This window comes from Tamandua tetradactyla, chromosome 6 (assembly GCF_023851605.1).
Source record: "Tamandua tetradactyla isolate mTamTet1 chromosome 6, mTamTet1.pri, whole genome shotgun sequence".
NCBI classification, from domain to species: Eukaryota; Metazoa; Chordata; class Mammalia; order Pilosa; family Myrmecophagidae; genus Tamandua; species Tamandua tetradactyla.
In genome coordinates this window covers 141,015,258-141,039,562 of record NC_135332.1, presented here as the reverse complement: position 1 = coordinate 141,039,562, position 24,305 = coordinate 141,015,258, and the positions used below count along the sequence as shown (strand labels likewise).

Below are 24,305 nucleotides of genomic sequence, written 5' to 3'. Positions count from 1 at the left end.
ACGTAGAAACACCCCAATCCTCTGAGCAGAAAAGTAGCTTACTCTTAACTCCTTTACCATAACCAGCTCAGGCAACAAGTCAAGGTGACCTTAATCAACCTGACTTCTTTTTCCTCCTTGTTTATTGCTTACCTTTAACCTTCCTTGCTTCTTCCTTCTGCCATCCCTTGTCATTCCTGCTTCTCTGTTCCCTAGCTAAGTTTACTTCAACACATGCCTTCCACTGGTATTCTATTTTTTTCCACCTACTTCTGACATTTCACAAAGCTGGCACATACCCTATATTTACCCAGAGGAAGCACTCAGGCCACAGCAACAAAATCAGGTCAAGCCAGGTGTTTCAGTTCCTAGCTGCCAAAACAAATACTATGTGGTAGGTTGGCCCAATAATGGACTATATTGGCTCACGGCTTTGAAGCTAGGAGAAGTCCAAAGGCAAGGCATCACCAAGGAGATGCTTTCTCCCAGAAGACTGTGGTGTCCGGGGTTGACTGTTGGCAATTCTGGGTCCTTGGCTTCTCCGTCACATGGCAGTGCACACGGTGGCCTCTCCTGGCTTCTCTTTTCTCTTCTGGGTTCTGTTGAATGTGGGTTTCTGGTGCTTCCTCTGGCTGTCTCTCTCTGTCTGTGTGGCCTTCCCTACAAGACCTGCAGTAACAGGATTAGAAGCCATCCCGAGTCAGTTGGGTCACACCTTAATTGAAGTAACCTCTCAAAAGTTCCCATTTACAATGTGTTCACACCCACAGGAATGGATTAACTTTAAGAACATGTTTTTCTGGGGAACATAGTTCCAAACCACCACATCGGGACACATTTAGATGGGTAAAGTGAGGAGGCGTCTATGCTTTACACCTGCCACTCACAGGGCAGTGAGAGAAGAACCCAAGGGTTCTTGTTCATGAAGGGCAAGTGCCGGTCCTCAGAAGACCTCAAAGACAGAGCTTCTCTTACAGGGCTGTGCCCCTTGTGCTGGCATGCATCCAAGCATCAGCCCAACTCAGACCCTCCACATATTTCAAACAGGGAGAACTTGATTCAGGGAATTGATGGCAAGTTTTAGTTAACAAAAGCAGAGCTCGGTAGCTGTTGGAAGGCACTACCACTCCTCGGCTGGGGGTGCAAAAAGGAAAGCGGTGTGCCCAAGGGCTCCCAGGTCCCGGAGGCGCTGCTGTGAGAACCAAGCCACTGCTGCTGCCCTTCATCCTGCCTTGAGCCTGGCGAGGGCCTCTGCTGCCACTGCTGCTTCCAGGAGCTAGGAAAAAAGGGCTTATCCCTGGAAGTGGAAATGCTCTTTAAGGGAAATGCCAAAACCAATGGCGAGAGATAATGTGTGTGTATGTGTGTGTGTGTTTGATGCTAAGGGTGTCACTATAGTTACAAAGATCTGTGGCTCTGTGGTTGTTGGAGAGTGGTTAGGGCTTCAGATTAGGCTAGGTCCCCAGTTCACGCTTCCATAGCACACTGCCCTGCCTCACAGCACTTGGTACATGACAACTTGCAATTATTTATTTTAGCTATTCTCCCACCTAGACTGCTAATCCCATGAATGAGGATGTCTTGCCAGTTTTCTCTTTTATCCCCTGTGCCTGGAACTCAGTGGTTACTCAATATATATTTGTTGACTTGCTACATGACTGGAACCTCGAGAGACATAATTTCCTTTTCTCAGGAAGAACATATGCAGAGAATCAAAAGGGCCTCGTGGGAATACCTGGTTTTTGGGAAGAACACTGGATTTGCAGATAGCATTTTAACTCAGCTACGGTTCTAACCTTCAACTTTTCACAGAGAAGGGGCAGCAAGAATGAGAAGGCAAAATGCAGCAGAAGTAGGACCCAGGAAGGCATATGCTCTCTTCCAGAGGCTTCTCTGAGTAGAGATTTGATGGTTACTGAAGCAAGCAGAACAAGAATGCAATAATGGAGCGAGCCTACCCATTTGTTCCCTCGTCATCCATTATTCTTTTCAACCATTATTTACAGCTTGCTGCCATGATCCCACATGCTTATCTTCACTCCCAAGGGAAAAGGAAGTGAAATAAATTGATAGAGCGCTTTCATCTGGGAAAATCAGTATGTTTGTCCATGAATCCTGTCCGAGGGGGCATTCTGAGAGCAGTGACCATGCTCCCCAAAAGGAATCCCCATAGTCTGGCATGCTGGGCTCCCCTTGGGAAGCTGCTCTTTTTCTCACCAGGCTGAAAGTGAGTCACCCCATTCCTGTCCTCAGAGGTGCTGTGCCCCAGCACTGAGAGTTCATGAGTGACTATCAGCTGAGCAGTGACCACTGCTGGAGCTACCTCACATGCATGTTAACCTTGCCCTGGCAAATGCATTTAGCAGACCTGGTACTCCTCTAAAAGGCTGCCACCCAACTACTGTATGAGCCATACAGTAAAACCTTGAGACCTCTGTAAAGCATATGCTTTTTTTAAAAAAACACAAGCTATTCTTCTATGGGGGGTTATAAATGGATTTTATCTTGCATGCCCACTTTGATTAGTTATTAGTGGCTGCCTGGGGACACTGTGTTGAGAAGGATTCTGAAGCACTGTAACTAGTTACTTTTGGGTACCAGAAGATTTTATTAAAAACATGTGCTTGAAAATGGTTGAATTGGGAAATTTTGAGAAGTACATTTATTACTACAATAAAAAGTTAAAAACATATATGCTAACAACCTAGTAGACCAATAATGTACTTTTCTAGACTTTCTCTGTGAGGTATCATCAGATGTTTGAGCTGTATGATTCTTTTGAGAGCATTTTGAAAGCAAGTCTAAGCATCTTGCTTTACAGAAGGTGAAAATAAGGACTTGGGCATCTGATTTTCAAAAGGTCAAAAAGCTACTTGATAGCAGGTCCTCTGATTCCCATTTGTCTTCTTCTGGACCCTCTGCTGCCAAGGCAGAAAATCTGTCATTACTTTGACTCTCTGCCGGTAAAAATATGGGTTTGAATAGAATTGAACCAGTTGCATACCTTGAGCCACATAGCCTGGCTCTCTCGCGAACTAGTTGGGTAACTGCTGACAAGTGGCTTAACCTTGCAAGCCTCAGTTTCCTCATCAGGCAACCATGGATGAGGGTGGTGAGGATCAAATGATATGACGACTATAAAGTGCGTAGCACTAGGGCCGACTCAATAGCGGTTGGTATTGTTATCATCTGCAGAATGATCTAGTTGGACTCAGCGATTCCTTCTTGTTCTAAGAGCCTATGAGTCTAAACACCAGCCAGTAATACGTGGGATTGTCACTGAAGTTCCTGTGAAGAGTTCCAGGTTTTTATCAGGTCTGCTCTACCAAATGAGATCTTATATCTGGAGAGAGAGTTCTTGGCTAACTCTAAAGCATTTTGCCTTGTTTATTTCAGAAAACCACACCTTTATTATTACTGTCATCACTCCTCCTATTACTACTGTACGGATATGCCTCTGATGCCCATGATAGGCTTTCAAATCCACAATGGCATTCTCACCTCCTGCCTCGCAAGTATAGGCCCTTACATGCCAACCATTGTATTCTGACCTGTGTCTTTAAACTGATTCTTATCAACATGGTGATGCTTTTTTCGACTGATCTTTATAATATCTTGACACAGTTTTAATCAGTATTATATTTGTATTTATTTTTTATTGATATCTTATCTCTCGATTTGCATTCCATGGTCATTTCTTGGAAGGTCAGTCTAGGATTCTTACCCATGACTTTTGGCCAAGAAGCCTTTACCACATTGTCGTTTTTCCTCTTTTCCATGAAAAATAAAATAGTAGACCTAAGGTTCAGAGAGTTTTTACTTATGGGTCCATGAACTTCAACCCCAAATGACACTTGTTATTCCTCAGGCTTTGTCAGCTGTCCTCGAGTCCCGCAGGTGCAGGGTATGCCGGGAACATGTGCTCCGGCAGAACCGAAGGGAAATCAGCCAAGTTCATGCTCATGACACCTTCCCCACCCCGTTTCCTTTTACAAATCCTGTGGCTCAGTGTGACTCTTACACACTGTGCTCTTCTGCCTTCCAAAACAGTGTGTACCCTCTTCATTTGCACACTGAACTCAAGGGAAAGCCTTGTAAACACTGGTAAATGTAAAATATTCAAAAACCATAAAATGCTTAGCCTAGTGGTAAGAAACTAAACAATGAAGATAGAAATGCATTGTTATATTAACCTGTGACAAGATCATTGTCGAGTAGAATGTCATCTAATTACATATATAATTGTCATATGGGCTTGAAGAGCAGAAGTTCAAAACAGGGAATTTCATCCTAGAACTTTGAAGTAGATACTCTCAAGAGTTAATTAGATTTGAAGTATTATGAGGAAACAATGTTATTTCTTTATAGAGATAATGAAAACATACAATAAAAATGAAGCATCAACACATACAAATTCCAACAAATCAATGATAAAGGTTGGGGTGGGGTGTGTGTGGGGGCAGCTGGGTGGGGGTGGTGTCCAGGTTTGAGTGGGCATTAGCGTCTCACTGGTCACTGTTAGGTATTTGCCTTGCATGTGCGGGGTGTGTGTGTGTCCAGGCTGGAGCCAGCACTAGCTTCTGAACAAGTGAGCATGTGGGACTTAGGAAGGGAATGGCGTCTTCAGGCTAGAATTGCCTCTGTCGCCTTGCGATACTGTATCAGCACGTATCCCAAAATACGTCATTTCTCTGCTAAATTCCACAGGAAGACAATGGTCTCCATCCCAATCTTGTAATCCTGAGCCACAGGATTTGTAAAAGGAAACGGGGTGGGGAAGGTGTCATGAGCATGAACTTGGCTGATTTCCCTTCGGTTCTGCCGGAGCACATGTTCCCGGCATACCCTGCACCTGCGGGACTCGAGGACAGCTGACAAAGCCTGAGGAATAACAAGTGTCATTTGGGGTTGAAGTTCATGGACCCATAAGTAAAAACTCTCTGAACCTTAGGTCTACTATTTTATTTTTCATGGAAAAGAGGAAAAACGACAATGTGGTAAAGGCTTCTTAGCCAAAAGTCATGGGTAAGAATCCTAGACTGACCTTGCCTCATATCAGGTGTCTGACTTGGGGCTGGCTCCCTAATCTCTCATGTGCCGGCTCCTCATCTCTAAACTGGAGGAGGATTTGTAAATTTTTAAGTCATTTTCAAAAATAAAGTTCTCACAATAATCATAACAATCACGTAGTTGGAAAAAGAGTTCTGTCTTGCATTATATTCCAAGTGCAGAAGGAGAGATGTACCCAGAACAAAAGTCATAATGTCTTCTCTTAAAAACCTATTGCTTAAATTGAGCATGTGGTTCCTGACTCCAGGCAAGTCAGGACTCAGCACACCAGGCAGATCTCTCTCAGTCATGAGTGAGAGGCTCAAGTTAGCATGACTTCAGCAGAAAGGAATAGATTATCTCTCATCACTGACAAATTCACAGCTGGACCTATAGGCTCAGAGTCAGGAACCCAGTCTCTCTCTCAATCTCTTGGTTTCACTTTCCTCTCTGTTGGTTTTATCCTCAGGTCACATTTGTCAATTCCAGCAATAAAAGAACTTCTCTTTCCCAATAAAAGTTCTGGAATTGAATCTTCTTGGTTTGGCTTGGGTCATATATCCATTCTTCAACCAATCACATGGCCAAGGAGATGCAATACACTGATCTACTCATTTATTTAGCACATTTTGTTGAGCTTCTAGTCTACTATGCTCCAAGGACTTTTCTAGGAGCTGAAGATATAGCAGTGGACAGAACAGACCAAACAAGTAAACACATAAATAAAGAAATAATTTTAGAAACAGATTCAACCTCGGAAGTTCTGGGGAGGGGGTAGGACTGCAGTTTTAGCAAGCTCCCTAGTGAGTTGGATACCAATTAGTCCATGCTTTAGAAAAACACGGTTCAAGGAATATGTTCTAAAGATCCAGGGAGCAGTGTTCAGCTGCAAAGACCACTTTCTCTAGGTCAGGGAAGTCCCAGGAATTGAACAGAGTGGACAGTGACACACGAGTGGGAGCCTCAGGGTGGACAGGAAAAGCAGTCTGCTTGCTTGAAAGGCAGGAGTGGGAACTGTAACTGTTCAAAGTCTTATTTCTCACCCTGGAATTCCCCTGTGCCTCCCAAGCCAAAACTCAGATATTTTCTGCAAATATCAAAACAAAGATTGTTTCCTTCCTCCCTTTCCAGTTTAAACATTTGTGAAGACTCAGTTTGTGTGGGAACTAGTCATTTTGTGCTTAGTGTTCTAGATGCCAGTCTACATGTTTCATGTTCAATATTAACTTACTTTACGATGGTTGATTGTTATTCCATTAGCTGTTCTTGCTTCTCCGCCCTCCTCTTCAGAGAGGCCAGTCACATCTCATTTCCTTCTCATCTCCCAGAAGGAAAATTTTTGTTGAAAATGTTTCTATGTGCGGAGCCCTAGAGGCTTGTTTCTTGGAGGCAAAGAGTGAGAGATGTGTTGACCTCCGGTTTTACAAGCCTCCCATGTTACCAGAGGTAAGAAAACAAAGCTGAGACAGCAATGCCAGATAGCATTTCTGGAGCCTCTTCATGTACACCTATCCTGAGGCTATCTCTGTGAACTTCTCCTACTTCTTTCCTAACTCCTCCTATTTACTTCCTGGGGAAGATCTTTATTTCCTGAGTCCGCCTTTTCATCTGAACTTTATACTTTGCATTCTAGCTTTTAGTCACTATTTTTCCTTTCTCTCAAGGTCAGGACTGGAGCCTTGTTCTGTCTTCAATATAGAGGTGCTCAATAAATGTTTATCAAACAAATGAAGGATTGCTATAGTTGGGTGTGGGGAAGAGAAGATGATTGTAATGGAAGGCACAAAGGGAGGGCAAGGTATGTTACCCAACTGAAGAAATAGGCAAGGATGGGAGGCATTGTGTATTATATGTATAGAAGCCAATATGACTTCAGAATAATAGATAGGAGAGGGCTCAGACCCTCCTTTAGACTTCTGCAACAGTCACAGCTCAGTCACATAATTGGAAACATGGATTTAAGAGTGGGAGCTTGGAGCCATAGGAAGGAAGGGTGGAGATGCTTCAGAGACCATCCTGTCTAGCCTATTGCGCTGAAGAGGAAAATGAGGCCAAGGGGGTTGGGGGGAGGGGCTACTTGTCCAAGGTCAGCCAGGACCTTTCAGTGACAGAGCATTACAAATTATAGGCAGAAGGCAGGGAGAAAGAGTACTAGGATTCATCTAAGAGCACAATTCTTAATATCAAGTTTGAAAATGAAACAAAAGTTGATATCACATAGTCATTCATGGATAAAGGAATGGCATGTATCAAATTTCAACCTCTTTCACAAATTCTTTCCTTGGAGGTAAGACCAGTGATGATGTTTGAAGGAGTAGCTCCCTTTATAGAGAAGAATGTTTGGAAATAAAATGGCAGCTCCTGATTTCTCTTTATAAGGGAAGAAATTCCTGATCAAGAGCAGCTGGAACTTTCAGGTCTGGTGATTTTCTCTCTTTTGAAAAAGTATCTTGAATAGAATTTGAATCCTAATTTAACAAATAATAATAATAAAATTAAAAAGATGAAGTATTAATTCAAATCCTATGTCATTTCCTGCTTGCAGCCCTCTAATCCAAGGTCCTTAGCAAGGTTCCAAGGGCCCACCCAGTTTGCTCTGCTCACCCTCTCACTTCCTTTCACCAGTCTAAGCTATTGACTTGATTATTTTTAAGACTAGTTATGCATTTAAAGTCCACCAAATCTGGGGAACCGAGTTATCTGCTCTAATATGTGAGAAATTGACTCCTATATTTTTCTTTTTAACAGTCAGATGAACTGTCAATACAGTTCATACAGCCTGGAATATCAGAGATGAATCCAAAGGAAATGGCCTGGGGAAGAAAAAAATGTGAAATACAGTCAGGCATTCACTTAAAAATATTAGTTTGACCTTCTGTACTAAGGTGAATAGAGCAGAAGTTCCTGAAGCCAAGTTCAGATGTGACATCCCTTCCTAAAGAGGAACAATTAAGATCATATGTCAAGTCAGCTCCCAGATTCGCATGTGAAAAGGCACATTGATGCATGTAGGGGACTGCCTGCAAGGGAAATCATTATGGGATGTTTTTTCGTTCTGTCCTTAAGACATTTCAGTTGTTACGATATTAATTTCGTAGGCTGGAAAGCTCTTGTTGCTATTAGTTACACCAGCTCAAAACTGGAAGAAGTTGGAGATGTTTTGGTAATAAAACAGGATGCAGCAGAAAATCTTGCAGAATATTGCATCAACTGACAGTGCTGGGAAAGGGAAGGTTTGTGATTATCTGTGCAATGAATCTATTCTGCCAGAGGGCAGGGAGAACAAAGCTTCCTTAAAGGGTATAGCTTTCAGATATTCCTTCTTCCTGCTTCTTCCCTTACCCCCACAGAGAAAAGCAGCCCATGTCAAGTATATTGGATTCACTCAATAGTGTCTGGGGTCAGCAATTTCTCTCCACCTATGCTTTAAATCAACCACCAAACAGACCCATTCCAGCCAAGGTAAGTATGTAAGTTCTCAAACTATCTGTGCATTAAAATCACCTAGGGAGACTAAAAAAAAATAATGATGCCTAGAGCTCATCCTCAGGAGCCTGATTTAATCAGCATAACTGGACTCAGCTGTTGAGTGTTTTGTTTTGGTTAGCTTTCCCCATCCGTTCTAATGTATGGCCAGGGTGGAAAGGTAATGCATTTGAGAAAAGCATAAACAATTCAGCCAAGCTGCTTGCTTTTCTGTTATTCTGTTTGGTTCATTGTGGAAGGTCTTAGACCTGCCCTCCTGCCCCCTGCCCTGACCCAGAAAGCATGCTGGAAAGAGGTTGACAGAGGAGAGCTGACAAGGCCTAACTTTTGGGCTCATCATACCACCGGCTAAGGGCCTTAACCTCATTGGGCACAGGTTCCTCATGAGTGAAATTAGGGGGTGGGTTGTCTCCAAGTCCTTCAGTTCTTTTCAGTGACTCCTTCAGGACTATCATTCCTCTAGTTGACTGAGAGAAGCACAGTGAGAAAATCAGCTCTTTTTGCTTTATGTCTCTTTTAGCCTAGTCAGATCAGTAAAAATTTGTAAAAGTGACCCTCACTTTCCCCCTTTCCCTTCAGATTTCAGTTTTGGCATAACTTCAGGTGGGTGAGTCTCCTTCTATAGTCAAAACCTTTTCATACACTAAATCTGAAACAGGTTTGAGGTGGGCATGCCACGTCCTGATGCAGGAGAAAAGTGGTCTGGATGTTAGATCCCAGATTGCAAGTAAATTCAGGCCTGTATTTGAGCTAAAAGGGTAAAACATCATACCTCAAAAGGCACTTTGGACTTGAGTTCTCTAGCCTAACAGCCTAGATGCTCACACAACTTAGAACATTCTGAGTTGAAGAGGAAACCAACTTTTTGAAGGTGAAGGAAGGGAACCACAAACCCACCCCCAATCCCTGGTTTAAATACAAAAAACATAAATGTCTGCTTAGCCATGGAAGAATGGGGCTCTTATACAAGAGTAGTGTGTGTGAGTTAATAAATAAAAGATGGGCTGATAATCTTAAAGACAAAATTGAAGTGTGGTTGAATTACAGAGTTGAAGATTATGTTTTCCCTGAAATGTTGCACAAGGTGAAGAATAAAATAAGACAAGGGTTTGGGGCTGAAATATGCTGAAGTCTTGCTGGACCTAAGCTGTGCACAAAAGCAGTTCAAGGTCTTATGTATGTGAGTGTGTGCACAGTTCATTTTTTTCTTTCCCTTAACCTGCTGCTGGAATCTATCGTCCTGTCCTTTTTCATAACCTTCTCTGCAGGGTAGATGTACTTTCCCAACTGGGGCTCTATTTGCCCTGCCAAATCCCATTCTGAAAATCAGCTTTCCAAATGGCAGCGCTAAGGAGCCACAAACAAGGCTGAAACCCAAGGAACACCTCAAGGAGCAGGTTGAGTTAGGAAGTTAAAGAGAATCTGAGAAGCCCTGTGGAGTGAGCTTCTATTTCCAGAGGATTGTGCTGGTTTGTGACAGTTGAGGTGACCAGTCTCTCCAAATGGGACATACGACTTTGTGCAATGGGTTGTAATTGTCCTTGGCCACTGCAGGCTATTAACTGCACCAAGAAACAGAAAAATACCAACAATAGCAGCAACCAGACACCCAACAGTGTTTGAGGCAGATGTCCTGTTAAAACTGTAATTGTCTCCAGTACAGAAATTCTTTCCCACATTTTTGCTCTTTGTTTCGTGTACCTATTTTCAGTAGTCTTCCTCTTCCCACTTCCCTCAATTCTCCTGGTTGACCTTTTTTGTGAAAGAGAAGACCAAAGTTACTGCTAAATCTGATCCTCTTACTGTTCTTACATGTAAGGAAATATTTCCTTGTACGTTTCTCATCTTAGAGACCCTTTAGTTGGCTGTAGTGAGCCTTCAATTAAAGTTAGCTATAGGTCAATTGGTCAGTGGTGACCACAATGAACAAGACAGAGCTATAACAATACTCCCATGAACTTGCTGTCTTATCTTCTTCCTCCTCTCCATGCCACCATGGTAGATTGTATTATTGTTTTTATTAATAAGGTAGTTATTGTAGGCAATTGAGATTTTTGGAAATGTTTGTTTCTGTGGCATATCTTAGCAAAAACTGACTAATATATCAACTTCTCTACCCACCTGCAACAAATGCTGAAATAAGGACACATCATGTGGGACATTAGCTCCAAGTACATGCCTTCAAGTACACTATCAGGCAAGTTATTCCAGAAGAACTCACAGGGCATATTAAAGTGCCTGTATAACAAGGTTAAATCAAATGAAAACATGCAGCAAGTACCAAGGGGAGGCAATTGGGATAAATGAATGCATCTAGGAAAGTGTTTAGGTGGGATATAAGGACCATGCTATCTGAATCCTGGGGTATGCAATGTTCATATATCTTTTGTCTCTCTGGGCCACATAAGATTTTCCTGCTGGTGGTGTGGTTATTAGGACCAGAGCTGAGGTTTGAGCAAGGGGGCTGTGCGTCAGAGGCTTGGCCTTGGGGTGCTCAAACCCTGCACATTGCAAATAGACTAGTCTTTGACAAGGTCCCAGACATTACCTCTAAGGCTTTGGAATATCTTACTTGATGAGAGTGTGGGTTTGTCTATGTGGGTCTTAGGCTGTAGCAGATAGTGTACTAACAGTATGATTTATGGTGAGGGACCTGAGCCTCATGGCAGCAGCTGAAGTCTGGAGGTGCTGAGGACTGAGTAAGTCAGTCATGTGGGCATTCCACTGATATGTGGTGGAACTCTAATAAAAACCTAGGCACCAAAGCTCCAAGGCACTTCCTTGGTTAGCAACACTTTGTACATATTTGCTGGGAGAATGAAGTGCTTTCTGTACAACTGGGAGGGGACAATTGGAAGCTTGCACCTAGTCCCCCCTTAACATTGTCCTATGTGCCTTTTTCCTTTGACAATTTTGACCCATCTCCTTTCACCATATTAAACCATAACTAGGAGTATTACAGCTTCCCTGAATTCTGTGAGGCTGTCCAGTGAATCATTGAGCCTCAGGGTGGTCTTGGGAATCCTCCAAACAGGAACCCATGAAAGGAAGGTACCTTGGGCCAATGTCACATACTTGCTGTTCTAGAGAGACACAGGGATAAGTACATCTGGCTACAACCCTCAACTGCCAATTATCATGATGCTCAGCTATGAGTTCTACTTGTGTTTCTTGGGCAGAGGACACAAGGGACCAGAAGGGTACCATTGATACATGCTTTAATTAGGAGATCATGGATATTACATGCTCATGTATACTTAGTATATATTTAATGCTGCTTGCTACTTATTCTCATGTATATTTAGTAAATTATGAATATTTAGAGCTCAGGTGCTTCATAAATACTAGGTTTTTCTTGGTCGTTCCATCTCTCTATCTGTTTAATGCACACTACTCTACTTGCTAACTACATAACACATCTCAAAACTTCTGCTATGGCAATCAAACTTTTTGCTTACTAGCTACTCATCTATACTAAAACATCTTAAAATAATTTGCGTGTGTTTTACAAACTACAAGCTTGTTCATTTAATATAACTGAATATTCTCAAAAGCAAATGCACACTACAGGGTGCACGTTGATAGGTGAATTTAGGAGAGGAGAGGCATGAATGTATCACTAAGTGAAGGCCATGGAGATGAGGCCTAACACACACATGTCCTGCCTCATGGTAACCAACCCCCAAAGTTTTTAGCTTCTATTCCTCATTCTTGCTAAACAATGTTAATAAAACATGTACTTAGTAGAAGCTGACTCTTACACACTGTGCTCTTCTGCCTTCCAAAACAGTGTGTACCCTCTTCATTTGCACACTGAACTCAAGGGAAAGCCTTGTAAACACTGGTAAATGTAAAATATTCAAAAACCATAAAATGCTTAGCCTAGTGGTAAGAAACTAAACAATGAAGATAGAAATGCATTGTTATATTAACCTGTGACAAGATCATTGTCGAGTAGAATGTCATCTAATTACATATATAATTGTCATATGGGCTTGAAGAGCAGAAGTTCAAAACAGGGAATTTCATCCTAGAACTTTGAAGTAGATACTCTCAAGAGTTAATTAGATTTGAAAGTATTATGAGGAAACAATGTTATTTCTTTATAGAGATAATGAAAACATACAATAAAAATGAAGCATCAACACATACAACCACTTCAGCCTTACCTGATATTTGTCACAGGGTTAACTGTCTAGTCACTTCGAAGTTGGGAAGATAAAAAAAAAGTACTGAAGCATGTTTAGGGCAGTCAGATTAGAGGGTGTCACACTCAGAAGCCCACAAAGGAAGCCATGTTAATATTCCTTCCCTTAAGGGGCATACTGTTGGTTAAAGGTCAAATACAAATTCTGGCTCTGCTCTTGTGTGACCTTTTGTAAGTCTGTGAACCTGAATCTTGGTGTCTTCATCTAAAAAGTTGGTGTCCGGAGACCTTTCCCAGGGAATCTCAGGCACTTTGGAATGATGAAACAAGGCAAGGAAAAGTGGTCTGCAGAATCCGGCATACGGTAGATGCTCAGTTAGTGATAGCAGGATCTGAAGTGTATGTACATTTTGTCAAAATATGCATTTTGGAGTGAGCTCCTGAAATTTTCCTATCCTGGATTCCTATTTGCCCCCAGAATGTTGGCAGGAGTGGGGTGGGGCTAGATGGGGTAGGGGTGGGAATTGGATTTCTGCTTTCATTGGTTCAAAATCAAATTTGCTTAACAAAACACAAGACTTTGTTTCTAAGGGATTATAAAAGAAAGGAAATCTCACTTGGTAATCCAGTGCCTCTCTGGAGTGCATATTTTAAGGCACAACCGAATGCAGAATCATTGGGTACAGATGACAGAGGGAAGGAAGATCTTGAAAAATTCTGTCTACACCTACTTACCAATCCAGATGGTAAATCCTGGGCAAAGTCAGTTTGGAGTTTCACAAAGGTACCAGTTTTAAATAATGAGGAGTTTTGCTGAACTTCACTAGCTCATCTTGCCCCTGCCCCCTTTACCGTGATGCTAATGAATTAATGAATCCCAGAGGCAATAATCCGCACAACTAATGAACCCAAACCCAACAGACCTCCTTGTCCCCACACAAGCCCAAACACTGCACAAGGTATGAGGCCACCTCATTAAGCCCTTGCCCGGGAGAGGGCTGCTGCCACAAAACGTGGCTCCCTGATTGGCCTCCTCACTGCCAAGCACTGTCACTCCCTCAGCAGAGGCCATAGCGTTCTCCTCAGAATTAACCTCTCATCTTACAGCTAAGGGTTCTCACAGCTAGGCCTCTCATGTAGGGCAGCCAGCAATTCACCCCGAGAGCTTCTTTCCACCATTTGAAACCAAAGCATTTTTTTTTTTTAAATTTTTTTTATTAATCAAAAAAAAGAAAAGAAATTAACACAACATTTAGAAATCATTCCATTCTACAAATGCACTCAGTAATTCTTAGTATCATCACATAGATGTATGATCATCATTTCTTAGTACATTTGCATCGATTTAAGAAAAGAACTAGCAAAACAGCAGAATAAGATATAGAATGTTAATATAGAGAAGAGAATTAAAATAATAATACTAATAATATATATATATATATAAAAAGGAAAAAGAAAAAAAAACAAAAACAAAAGATACAAACACACAAACAAACAAACAAAAAACCATATTTCAGGTGCAGCTTCATTCAGTGTTCCAACCTAGTTACATTACACTTAGGTATTATTGTGCTGTCCATTTTTGAGTTTTTGTATCTAGTCCTGTTGCACAGTCTGTATCCCTTCAGCTCCAATTACCCATTATCTTACCCTGTTTCTAACTCCTGCTGGTCTCTGTTACCAATGATATATTCCAAGCTGATTCTCGAATGTCGGTTCACATCAGTGGGACCATACAGTATTTGTCCTTTAGTTTTTGGCTAGACTCACTCAGCATAATGTTCTCTAGGTCCATCTATGTTATTACATGCTTCATAAGTTTAGTCTGTCTTAAAGCTGCATAATATTCCATCGTAGGTATACGCCACAGTTTGTTTAGCCACTCGTCTGTTGATGGACATTTTGGCTGTTTCCATCTCTTTGCAATTGTAGATAATGCTGCTGTAAACACTGGTGTGCAAATGTCCGTCTGTGTCTTTGCCCTTAAGTCCTTTGAGTAGATACCTAGCAGTGGTATTGCTGGGTCATAATCCATTCTGCCATTCTATGTCTTTTGATTGGGAAATTCAGTCCATTAACTTTTAGTGTTATTCTGTTTGGATAATATTTTCCTCTACCATTTTGGCTTTTGTATTATATATATCATATCTGATTTTCCTTCTTTCTACACTTTACTCCATACCTCTCTCTTCTGTCTTTTCATATCTGACTCTAGTGCTCCCTTTAGTATTTCTTGCAGAGCTGGTCTCTTGGTCACAAATTCTCTCAGTGACTTTTTGTCTGAGAATGTTTTAATTTCTCCCTCATTTTTGAAGGAGAATTTTGCTGGATATAGAAGTCTTGGTTGGCAGTTTTTCTCTTTTAGTAATTTAAATATATCATCCCACTGTCTTCTAGCTTCCATGGTTTCTGCTGAGAAATCTACACATAGTCTTATTGGGTTTCCCTTGTATGTGACAGATTGTTTTTCTCTCGCTGCTTTCAAGATCCTCTCTTTCTCTTTGACCTCTGACATTCTAACTAGTAAGTGTCTTGGAGAACGCCTATTTGGGTCTATTCTCTTTGGGGTGCGCTGCACTTCTTGGATCTGTAAATTTAGGTCTTTCATAAGAGTTGGGAAATTTTCAGTGATAATTTCTTCCATTAGCTCTTTCAGCTGCCTCCTTCAGGATGTCCTCTCTGGGCCCATCTTGGGTGACCTGCTGACCTGCAGACTGGCCTTATATGGCAGCTGATGCTCTATCTTCTATTGCTTAGCATTTTATCTCCAGGAACATTCTCTCCTCTTAAGCCCTCATATCCAAGCTCTTCCTATCTGAATGTCTCCTCAATCCAGTCTGTTACCAGATCCTGTAGCCATGTCAGACCAGGGCCAAGTAGGAGAGAGCATCGTCCAATGAACATGCCCTGGGCTCTTACAATGTGTGTGGCTCTGGAATACAGAAATGGAAAAGCCAAGGTCTTTGGCCTTGAGGATTTCATAGTCTGCTGATAGAGATAGACAAGTAAACAGACAATTCCAATGCAAGTAACAAATGTTATTATAATAGCTACAAATAGCACTATATTCCTACTGGGTATTCTTCTTAGTATTTTCCACAAATTTTTCTCATTTAGTTCTCACAATAATCCCAGGAGTAGTTATGATTAATGACATTTGGCAGACACAGAAATGGAGGTACTGAGAGATTATGTGACTTGCCTGTGAGTGGTGGGGCCAGAATTCTGAGTGCAGGCATTCTGGTCCCAGCAACTGCACTTTCAACCAACCAGCTCTGCTGCCTCTGCCCTGGTGCAGGCAGATGTGGAGTACTTGGGGTGCAGAGGAGGGACACCAGGCCCAGTCTAGAGGCATCAGATGGGCAGAGTCTTTCCCAGAAGAGGTGGCTCTGCGGTGCCTGGCAAACAGCAGGCGGGTGGGAAAGACTCTGCCCTGGGATGTAGCACTGTGTCTAGGTGGGCAATTGACAGGAAAAGAGAGGTCCTTTTACCCCCCACCATCCCTTAGAACACACTGATCCCTGACAGACAAGACGTGGGGTGGGAGGAAAGTAAAATGTGGTGCAGGCACATCACAGAGTTTATGCTGTGGCTTGAAGCAATGGATGTGAAATGCACACAGCAACGTGGAAGGTTCTTATAAACAATAAGGAGTGGTGAAAGAAGACAGAGAGGCAACACGTAGTATAGCAACATTTATGTAAATTAAAACAGTGGGCACGTAAGACAGCAATTCACATTTTATAAGAATACATACAGATGAAACAATTCCCATCAAATGTGGGAGGTTCTTATAAACAACACGGAGTGGCAAAAGGAAGACAGAGAGGCAGCACGTAGTATAGCAACATTTATGTAAATTAAAACAGAAGGCACATAAGACAACAATCCACATTTTATAAGAACACATACAGATGAAACAATTCCCATCAAACGAAGTAGTATGGCTTCCTTTGGGGGTAAGGAGAATGGAAGTGGATAATAGGAATAAGATACAAATAAAGCAAGAGATGCATTATGATGGTCCTATGCCTGGAACTGAGAGAAAGTCTGTCATTCCCTTGGCCTGAGGGAGGTGGAGGGAAAGCAAGAATGACACCTTGTTCTTCTGTTTGGCTGCCAACCACTCCCTTGCTAGGAACTGCCCTTTGTCTCTCCTTCACAGCAGCAGGAGAACCAGGTTTCTTTCTACAGTGTGATCCCACTCCCTTCTCATAGTTGTTGGTCCAGGCCTGGGTGCCTAACTTGAGCTCTGCCAATGAGTTCCTGTCCTTTTGTGGAAGATTGTACTGCCAAACAAAGGTGCTGTGGCAGAGAGTTAAGGGCAAACTAGAGGCAAACCAGATGCAAATCCTGCCTGTATGCTGGGCACTTAGCCTCAAAGTATCTGAGTTTTCTTATTTGGAAAATAGAAAGATAATACACCTGGTTTATAGGATTGTGTTAGGATTTAATGAGTGGATGAAATGCACGCATAGTACTTAGAACAGTGCCTGGCAAACAGCAAGTTCTCAATAAATACTCATGATGATTATTTCCTAAGAACTTAGGAACTAGGAGAATAAGGAAAAGGCTTGCTCTGGTTGGTGGATCTGTATGTCAAGCTGTAAATACAGAGATTGTCACTTTGTTTTATCCCTATGAGCGATCCGATTGTCATCATTTTACATTATATCTGTGAATTGAAAAGGGTAGGGAAGCACTGATGCACGGGAATATAGTTCCTGGTTCAATTTCCGAATTTCTGCTATATTCCAGACCATAAGTTCACGTGATACTTCAGTATTTCCCATTATACTACCATTCTGAAATTAGTTTAAAAGCATTTCTGATACTTACCTATAGAGTCCTGATTAAGAGGGTTACAATGACAAAGAAAACCCTAAAGCTTCAGCTTCTTAGGTCATTTCCATGTGGAAAATTCCATGGCATCTTCTGCATGGTGAGAGTTCCCCTCAATAGCCACTTACTTAATTAAAAATTATTGAAAAACAAGTACAAATCATGTAGCCATCCTATTGCCACAATGAAGCCCTAATCCACACAAATGGTAACCTAACAACCTTTGCACACTGGATTTTACACAGGATTTCCTGCTGTAATGACACTTGTGATTCATTAGCTTTAAGTATGTTGGTAGAAGAATTTGTTCTGCTTTTTCTCATTTACCTTTATACTGGTGAGTTCTGTTCAACACTTCCTATGTTTTAGAATAATGATCGTCAGTCATCAGGAAAGTTAACCAAGTCTTTACTGGAAATTCAAACTTGCATATCAAACAGATAAATGATAGATTTACATTTCTTAGAACAAAAGTAACTAGAAGAGAATGTGAAAGTGTTTCTGGAAGGAAGAACAAACAGAAAATCTTTCCTGACCTTTGGAAGTTAGAGAATAGTCAACAAATGATTTAGGCAACTTCACTTCTTTGAAAGATTTCTGAGAAGACTGATTTCTGTTTGTTCAGCCACCATTTGGAAGTGCAAAGATCAGGGACATCAAAAGCTTTATCTGGGCTTTTGAGTGTGTTTGTGAAATCACTGATGTGGTGCGGTGACATTTCTCGGAGATCAGCATTGCATCGGGCTCTATCTGTGTCGGTTTGTCAGGTGCCATATGATCAAGTGGGTGGCACTTCTGGCATGCCAAATGCCTTCCAAATGCATGTCAAAGAGGAAGGAAAACCAACCATTTCCTGTGATTGGGAGTCAGACAACCAAAGGGGGCTACGATGACTTGCTGAGGATATTTATTCAATCACAACCATAGCTAAAAGCCTTGTACATGAAGCTTGAAGTCTGTACCTCACAAGTAGCAGCATTAAATCTTCAGAAGCCTAAAGAAGTTCAGTGCCTTTCAGTAGGAGACATGACTTCAATAAAGTTTATCCGGAGGTGGGTGGTCCAGGACTGGGATGTCACTCCAGTGTCAGGGACCCATGCTCCTTCTCATCTGCTTCCCAGCTGGGTTTGGCTCCATCCCAAGCCCCTTCATAGTCCAAGTCTGCTGCTGATGCTCCAATTTTCCAGCAGGAAGAAGGAAGGAGAGAAGAGCTTATCTGAAGCCAACTCTCCAACCTCCTCTTAAGGATACTTTGTGGAGTTTTCTCATATCACTTCCAGTTACAATTCATTATAGACAAAACCTAGTCACATAGCTTTGCCTACTAACAAGGGGTGGGAAAACAATCCTTACTCCAGCTAAAATTTTGCAGCTCTATTACCATAAAAAAAAAGGTAGAATGGATTTTGAAGGACACTAGTTGTTTTTGCCCCATCATCCTTCAGGACTCAGCCCAAAAGTCTCCTCTTCAGAAAGACCATCTTGGACCATCCAGTCAATAGCAGGCTTTTCTCACCTACCCTCTGTCTATAGGACCTATTTATTCCCACCACAGGAATGATCTTCTTTATTTATTTATGCTCCCCCACCTCTAGAATGAATGTTGTTATGTGCAGGGATTTTATCTATCTTGTTGCTCATGACCATATCCCAGTACCACAGAGTACCTGACGCATGGTGGAACCTACTGAACATGTGGGATGAATGGACAAAAACCATGAATGAGTGCCCTTAACAGAGAAAGCCAGTGTGGTTTTGTAGCTAAATATATAGAATCAGACGTTAGACAATCTTGATTAAAATCTTGTCCCCACTTCTTTTTTTTTGTTGTTAGCTCTATGATGGGGGTCATATTTCATTCATTTTCCATGCAAGTATCTCGTTATTGCAGCACCATTTGTTGAACTTTTGTTTGTTTGTTTGTTTTGGGACGTGCATGGGCTGGGAATTGAAACCAGGTCTCCCGCATGGCAGGCGAGAATTCTACCACTGAACTACCCTTCCACCTCCACCCTCTTCTTATTAACAATAAAACTTTGGGTAAGTAACTTGACTTAGCTAAGTCTTAGCTTCTTTATTTGTAAAAATTGAGGAGTAGGCTTTTGTGAGAATTAAATGTTAATAGATATGGTGGTTTGAAGCTGTGTGCACCTCAAAACAAACAAACAAACATGTTCTTAAATCTAATCCATTCCTGTGGGTGTGGACTCATTATAAGTAAGATCTTTTGAAGAGGCTACTTCAGTTAAGGTGTGATGTACCTCATTCAGGGTGGGTCTCAATCCTATTACTGAAGTCCTTTATAAAAGAGTGAAATGCAGACACAGAGAGAGAAAGCCACAGAAGCAAGAAGTTGAAAGCAATGAAACCCAGAAAAGCAGGGAGAAACAAGCAGATGTCTGTTTTTTCCCTTCTTGCCATACGGTAGAGGAGCCAAGGATCACCAGCAGCTAATCTTCAGGAGGAAAGCATTGCCCCGATGATGCTTTGAGTCCACATTTTCCCAGATTCTAACCATGAGCAAATAAATTTCTATTGTTTAAACCAACCCACTTAATGGTACTTGCTTTGAGCTGCCTAGGAAACAAAAATGATAGACATGATGTGTTTAGCACTCTGCTTGGTGGATAACAAATACTCAAATGTTAACCGTATTAGTTTGCCTGGCTGCTGTAATGAAGTATCACAAACTATATGGTTTAGAACAACAGAAATTTATTCTTTCACAGTTCTGGAGGCTAGAAGATGTTGTCAAGATCTTATTTCCTCTGAAGACTCTAGGGTAAAATCCTTCTAAACTTTTTCCTAACTTCTGGTGGTTACTGGCAATCTTTGCTATCTCTCGGCTTGTAATACATCATTCCAATCTCTGCCTCATCTACATGGACTTCTATCTCCTCTCCTCTTCATATAAAGACACCAGTATGGATAGAGGGCTCACCCTAAGTCCAGGATGATTTCATCTCAAGATCTTTAATTATAACTGCAAACACCCTATTTTGAAATAAGGTCACATACTGGGGTTCTGAGTAGACATGAATTTTGGGGGAACACTTCAACCGACAATGTTAGCCTTTATGTATTACCATAATAATTCTCATTTTTGTTATTATTTAATCTATCTACTCCGAAGCTCAAAGGAGGCTTCCCAAAGGAAATTTGAAGAACTGGAGTTGAGTTTGATGGGTAGGCAGGACTTTCTGAATGAACTAGATAAAAAGTCAAAGTGATTAGAGTGAAGGGTGGGAGAATGGTGTAAAGTGAGCAGGGGTGAAATGACACAGGACCTTATGCGTTATGAATTTCATTCCAAGTGAAAAGGGCTCTAAGCAGAGGAGTACATAGATGAACATTGTATAAATATCATCCTGACTGCATTGTAGAGAAGAGATTATCTTATCAGAATGACTTCTTTCAATGAGAAGTCTACCGTATTTGCACTTTCAAACTTGAGACTGTCCCTAAGGTTTGTAGGGTCCTGGGCAAGGAAAGTATGGTCTGACAAGGCTGGCGGTTCTTGTGCTTCTTGAACGTGTGAGAAAGCTTTTTAATGTGACTAAATACTTAAAAGTTATAAATCAAAACTAGCAAAATGATAAATATGATCTGGGCATCCTAATTTGAAGAACATAACTTCATAATGACTAAATGTCATTGAATTGCATTGCCACCAAAAGATATGCTGATGTCCTAACCCCCAATATCTTAGAATGTGATCTTTATTGGAAATAGGGTCATTGTAGACATAAATAGTTAAGTCAGAATGAGGTAGTAGTGGAACTGGGTGAACCCTTAATCCAATATGACTAATGCCTTTTTTTAATTGTGAAAAATAACATATATATATATATATATATATATATATATATATAAGCAAAAAATTACAAGGTACTTTGAAACAAGTAGTTATAGAACAGATTTTGGTATAGGTTACAGCTCCACAATTTTAAGTTTTTTCTTCTAGTTGCTCCAAGACTCTGGAGACTAAAGGAAATATCAACATAATGACTCAGCAGTCATATGCATTTGTTACATCCTATCTTTTCTGTCATAATTCCACCTTCTCCCTTGATCCTTCTCTCATTCTTTAGGGGTATTTGGGCTATGCCCATTCTAACTTTTTCATGTTGGAAAGGGCTGTTGATAATGTGGGATAGGGGAATGGAACTAGTTGATGTTGTGGAGAGGTTGGCCCCTCTGAGTTTTAGGACTTATTAGGCTTTGTAGGTTTCTGGAAAGTAATCATAGTGCATGGGACCTTTGTAGAATCTCAGATAGAGCCATGGGTGTTCTTTAGGGTTGGCAGGAATGATTTTGGTTGGGGCTTGGCAAACCATGATAAATAGCAATATTTAGCTGAAGCTTGTGTAAGAGTAGCCTCCTAAGTAGTCTCTCGACTCTATTTGAACTCTCTCAGCCATCCATACCTTATTTGTTACAATTCTTTTCCCTCTTTTGGTCAGGAAGGCATTGTGATCCCACGGTGACAGGGCCAGGCTCATCACTGGGTGACTGATGTCTTTTTAAGAAGAGTAGAAGAGACACAGAGTCATAGACCCACAGGGGATGGGGCCATATGAAGATGGAGGCAGAGATTGGAGTGATGTGTCTACAGGCCAAGAAAGACCAAGGATTACCTATAGTCACCAGAACCTAGAAGAGGCAAGAAAAACTTTCTCTAGAATCTCAGAGACAGCATGACCCTACAGACACCTTGATTTTGGCCTTCTAGCTTCCAGAACTGTGAAATAATAAATTTATGTTGTTTTAAGCCACTCCATTTGTGGTACTTTGTTACAGCAGCTCTAGGAAACTAAAACAGTCAGAAAAATACAAAAGATAATTGAATTTAACTATTATTGCCCTTCTCAGGGTATTCTATTGATGGGCCATTAATAACAAAGATATACATAATTACAAATTATTACTTATTTAGTCCACAAAGTTATTTTACTTGTCTTCATTTCAGCAAAATTAAAAATCGTATTCTTAAAATCCAGATTTTTACATAATGCGTATTCTGTGGAAAGTATGTTTAAGGATAAAAAAGGGATTTATTTTATACACAATAAAAATGTAATTAATGTAAATGTAAAGTATTTTAAAGACATTTTATGCATTTTCAAAAAGAATATTTTCTTCTAAAATATTCAAAATTACCTAGTAAGGGCAAATAGTAATAATAACTAATGAATATAAAATTTTTAAATAAAAATGTTTAAATAAAGCTCACATTTTCTATTTAAGTTTTGAAATGTTTGTTAAATAGCAGTAGATAATTTTATAAAATAAAACTATTTGCAATTCTAAGTCCATCTTAGTCATCAATGTAAACTACATTTCAGAAGTGTTATGCCTACACCAACACATATTCAAATTTATGACAAATACAAATTATTTAATACTACAAATATTAAATATTGCAAATATTAAATAATACAAAACACTGCCATGTATGACTATTGCAAATACCACGCTAATTCATAAGTACCTTTGGAACCACAAATCAGAGCCTGACAAGGCTCAAGAAAATAGATGTTTGACTCTTCCGGGAAACAATACTTCATTATGCAAGAAGCTATTGCTTTCATGCTGTTTGAGTGGAAAGATGTGACAAGTTAATGAATTTGTTATTTTCTCCTTGTTGAGTCCTTATGTTCCTCCAGCCTTCCATGTGTTTTGAAGCAATGTCTATCTTAACAAATTCAGTACATTCACAGTTTTCAGTGTGTTTCTGGAGCCTGAATGGCTTTGGTCTGCAATGGAAGCTTCTGTTATGCCATCCCTTAGCACTGGATCTTTGGTGTCAGCGGCACCCATGTGCTCCTTAAGACATTTGTTGTTGGTGAGTGCAATATGTAGGGTCCTCTAAGGCCCAGGGCCCAGGTCAGGGGCCCTTCTTTCTTGGGCCTAAGAGTGGTACTTTTCAAACCCCACTTTCTAGTCTTTGAAATCAAAATGCACCAGCTAGACAGGATCTACCAGCACAGTGAAGGCCAGGAGGCTCACTGTTTAGGGAATTCAGGTCAATCTTAGGGAATAGTTGGGTTTGAGTGTTCTAGATTTTAGCCACATTTTTTCAGTTCTGTGACCTTGGGGGGTTGGAGCTCTAAACCCAGGTTTTCTCATCTCTCTAAAATGAAGAATAAAATAGTACCTATCTCACTGCATTGGGTGAGAATTAAATGAGGAAAAATATATGAAGTTCTTAGTAGCATAATTGGCATAGGGAAGGTATAAGTGATCATAGCAATTGTAATCGGATGCAAGGCAGAGCCTAAGAGAAGAACTTGCCTTGGGGGAAAATTCATATTCTATTATAATCTCTGTAATATACTCACTGGTACTTAGTATTAAGTTAACTAATAGGAAAACGGGGTGTATTAGTTTGTAAAAGCTGCTGGAATGCAATTTACACCAGAAACGGCATACTTTAATAAAGGGAATTTATTAGGTTGCAAGTTTACAGTTCTAAGAAAATGTCCAAATTAAGGCAAGGCTATAAAAATATCTAAATTAAGGCATCCAGGTAAAGATACCTTGGCTCAAGAAGGCCGAAGACATTTGGGTTTTCTCTCTCAGCTGGAAAGGCACATGGCAACACCTGCTAGCTTTCTCTCCTGGATTCTCATTTCATAAGGATTCCTTGGGGGCATTTTCCTTTGGCATCTCCAAAGGTCTCTGGCTGTGTGGGCTGTGTTGGTTCTGAAACTTTTTTCAAAATGGTTCCCTCTTAAAGGACTCCAGTAGGTAACCCCACCTTGAATGGGTGGAGACACACCTTCACGGAAAACATCTAATC

General features: G+C 40.9%; 1 protein-coding gene across 1 annotated transcript in view; it reads right to left on the bottom strand.

Annotated features, from left to right (window-relative positions):
* Positions 1-508: 508 nt before the first annotated feature.
* CPQ (carboxypeptidase Q) overlaps positions 509-24,305 on the bottom strand; it is a 570,439-nt gene continuing 546,642 nt past the window's right edge. Inside the window, exon 8 of the mRNA XM_077167279.1 lies at positions 509-648. Within this exon, the coding sequence (XP_077023394.1) occupies positions 524-648 (125 nt within the window). The 3' untranslated portion in view covers positions 509-523. The remainder of the gene's footprint in view (positions 649-24,305) is intronic.